The sequence below is a fragment of the Gavialis gangeticus genome, unplaced genomic scaffold (assembly GCF_001723915.1).
Source record: "Gavialis gangeticus isolate Ggan-Ray unplaced genomic scaffold, GavGan_comp1, whole genome shotgun sequence".
Classification (NCBI taxonomy): domain Eukaryota; kingdom Metazoa; phylum Chordata; order Crocodylia; family Gavialidae; genus Gavialis; species Gavialis gangeticus.
This window is the reverse complement of record NW_017729032.1, coordinates 150,717,806-150,720,580: the sequence shown is the minus strand read 5'-3', so window position 1 is coordinate 150,720,580 and position 2,775 is coordinate 150,717,806. Positions and strand designations below refer to the sequence as shown.

Here is a 2,775-nt window from a genome sequence, read left to right as displayed (position 1 = left end):
CTTGCCCAGGATCGAGGTAAGGCTGACTGGCCTGTAGTTCCCCAGGTCCTCTTTCCTCCCCTTTTTGAAGATGGGAACCACGTTGGCCCTCTTCCAGTCCTCCGGCACCTCTCCAGAGCACCACGAGTGTTCATAAAGCCGTGCCAGGGGACTTGCAATGACCCCAGCTAGTTCCTTTAGGACTCTACGGTGAAGATCATCCGGGCCGGCTGACTTAAAAACGTCCAGCCCCTCCAGAAGCTCCCTAACTAAATCCTCACTCACTCTAGGCCCAGGTGAGCCTTCCCCGGGGCCCAAAGGGGGCCCAGCAGGGAGGTGGCAGTTCTGGTCCTTACTGAGGAAGACAGAGGCAAAGAAGTTATTAAATATGTTGGCTCGTGAATGCTGAGATGGTGGGATGGATGGAGCGTCCCATGAGAGCGTGGGAGGGTCCCCCGTGCACTTGGCATCAGACCCAGAAGTACTTCCAGTCCACTTGCAGGTCCACCGCCAAGCACACAGGGGACAGACCCCACAACCCCTGGCTTGGTAATCAACCATGAGGGGACCTAGGGTGCGTCCCCAGACCCAGGAGGCACCAGTCGCCAAGCTGGGGGGCGGGGAGGTCCCCTGCATGCTCTGCGGCAGACCCAGAAGTGGACCGGAAGCACTTCTGGTCCACTTCTGGGTCCACTGCCATGCGCACAGGGGACCTCCCCAGGCTCCCATGAGACGCTCCATCCACCCCACCATCTCAGCATTCACAAGCTGCGCTTGGTACCTCGAGGTACGTAGAAAAAACATATAAAGTTGTGTCTATGGCTGAATCGTCAAATCTCTCCAAATTGAATTGGAGGCTACTGATTCAATTCAGATTCGGTGATTCGGCCACTGAGTCAAGCCAAATCTCCTCTGAATCAAGTCAGTGACTTTCACACAGCCCTATTGGCTAGAACTTGTGGCTGACAGTACTATCCTACAGCAGAATTAATTAGTTTACCCTGTTCTAACAGCATCGCACATGGAGACTGTGACATTTTACTGCAGAGTTAATTAGTCAGCTCCACAGTAAATGACTTATATAGATGCACCCACTGATTTTTATACTGCTTTTAATTTCATTCAGGCCTTATTTGACTCACCCCCATCAAACCGACTGAAGTCAGTGGTAGTTGGGTTGAATGCAAATTGAGTAAAGACCTTAGGATTTGGCTCAGTGAGAATGTCCTCCATATTCTCACACTGCAAGCCTATCTTATTCTTGCAAATCTCTGTATTTTTCAAAATATTCTTATAATAAAAAGTAAATCATATGGCAGCAATTTGTATATGATCTCCCAAGGCATGCTTTACTTTGGGTATAAAATAAAGTGATTTTTTTAATTTTGTTTTTAGAAGTCTCAGCACAGACAGAGATTTGTGAAATTCAGCAAGATTGGAAGCCTTCATTTCTCAGCAATGAAGAGTTCACACAGCTGATGTTAGAGGTAAAAATGCATGTAATTTTGCCTAGATGCTTAAATGATATGAATGTACATATTCTTCTAAAGTAGAACTTTGTCTATGATCCCAAAAAGCGAAGAACTTCAGATTCTACCATAATCCACTATTACACTGAGGTGCCACTGAAATAAGGACTTGAAACCTGTACATGTCTAGGCATGGACAACCACGGTAGTATTAGTGCCCCACTATACAGAAGTGGTGTAAGTAATAAAAGTCTGTAATAGAAAAAATGTATGCAGCCGTTTCTCAAAAGTAACACACAAAATATATTCAAATAATATTTAAATATTGTACAGTCTGGAGAGAAAAAGAGAACGCAGTCATTTTCTCTTTTTTGTACATTTGTTATCATTTAATATTTATATTTCAGTAGCATATAAAAGGCAAACATACCAGGTACCTCTTGGTGCCAGGTGCTGTAGAAGCATGCAAGATGACAGTTTGTGTTGCCTCAGTGTTACTGTATTCCTTTTCAAGCTCCTAAGACATCTTTATTATAAACAGGGAGCACAGTCATTTTGCAAGTATGCAATTATAGCATACTTATACATAGCCTTTCTTAAATATACAATAGGCACTTCAAAATCTAATTAAGATTTTTAGGGAAATTACTCAATCTTTGTGTAGGTTTGATATGAAATGCAAATAAGCTGCTCAAATTTGGTTTTCTTTCTTTTAAATAACTACAACCTTGTAGAGAGTTCTCTTTCCTGATACCAAAACTATAAATATTAACTTGGTTTTGGTACATCATTTATTTTATTTTTGCTTATTTGTTGTCTCATGTTGTGATTTATGAACACTTGTATGAATTTTTAAAAAGTGCCAAAGACTGGATTCAAATGGTAGGTGCTCAAAGGTGTAAGCAGTCAGCAGGCATCAATGGAACAGTGGGCATGAGTAGAAAGGCAGGCAGCCACTGACCCTGCAAAAGAGGGGATAGCTACACGTTCTGCCAGCATTACATTTTAGTTTGTCATGTTTAGTTTTCTTCTCCTTAAATATTTAATTTTCCTCACCATTGACTCTGATGCATTCAAGTCAGTGGTTTTCAAATTTCCTGAAGTCACAGAACCCTTTGTGTGAGTTCGTGCCAAATTATATAAGGACTGAATTAAGCACAGGCTCAGACCTGGATGTTCAATTTAAAACTTTTATTGTTTCACAAAGTCATAAACTAAGGAGGTCTGTTGGTTCACGAGGTTCCCAAATCAGGCCCTTGCTTTCTAACCCAAAGGCTAGGTGCGGCTGCCTGATTCAGTAGTCTCAGAACTGGTCAACAGCTCATTT

General features: G+C 42.7%; 1 protein-coding gene across 2 annotated transcripts in view; it reads left to right on the top strand.

Annotated features, from left to right (window-relative positions):
- NPAS2 (neuronal PAS domain protein 2) overlaps positions 1-2,775 on the top strand; it is a 92,931-nt gene that overhangs the window by 8,476 nt on the left and 81,680 nt on the right. For both annotated transcript variants that reach the window (XM_019525428.1, XM_019525427.1), the window contains exon 3: positions 1,375-1,466. In XM_019525428.1, coding sequence (XP_019380973.1) covers positions 1,375-1,466 — 92 coding nt within the window. The remainder of the gene's footprint in view (positions 1-1,374; positions 1,467-2,775) is intronic.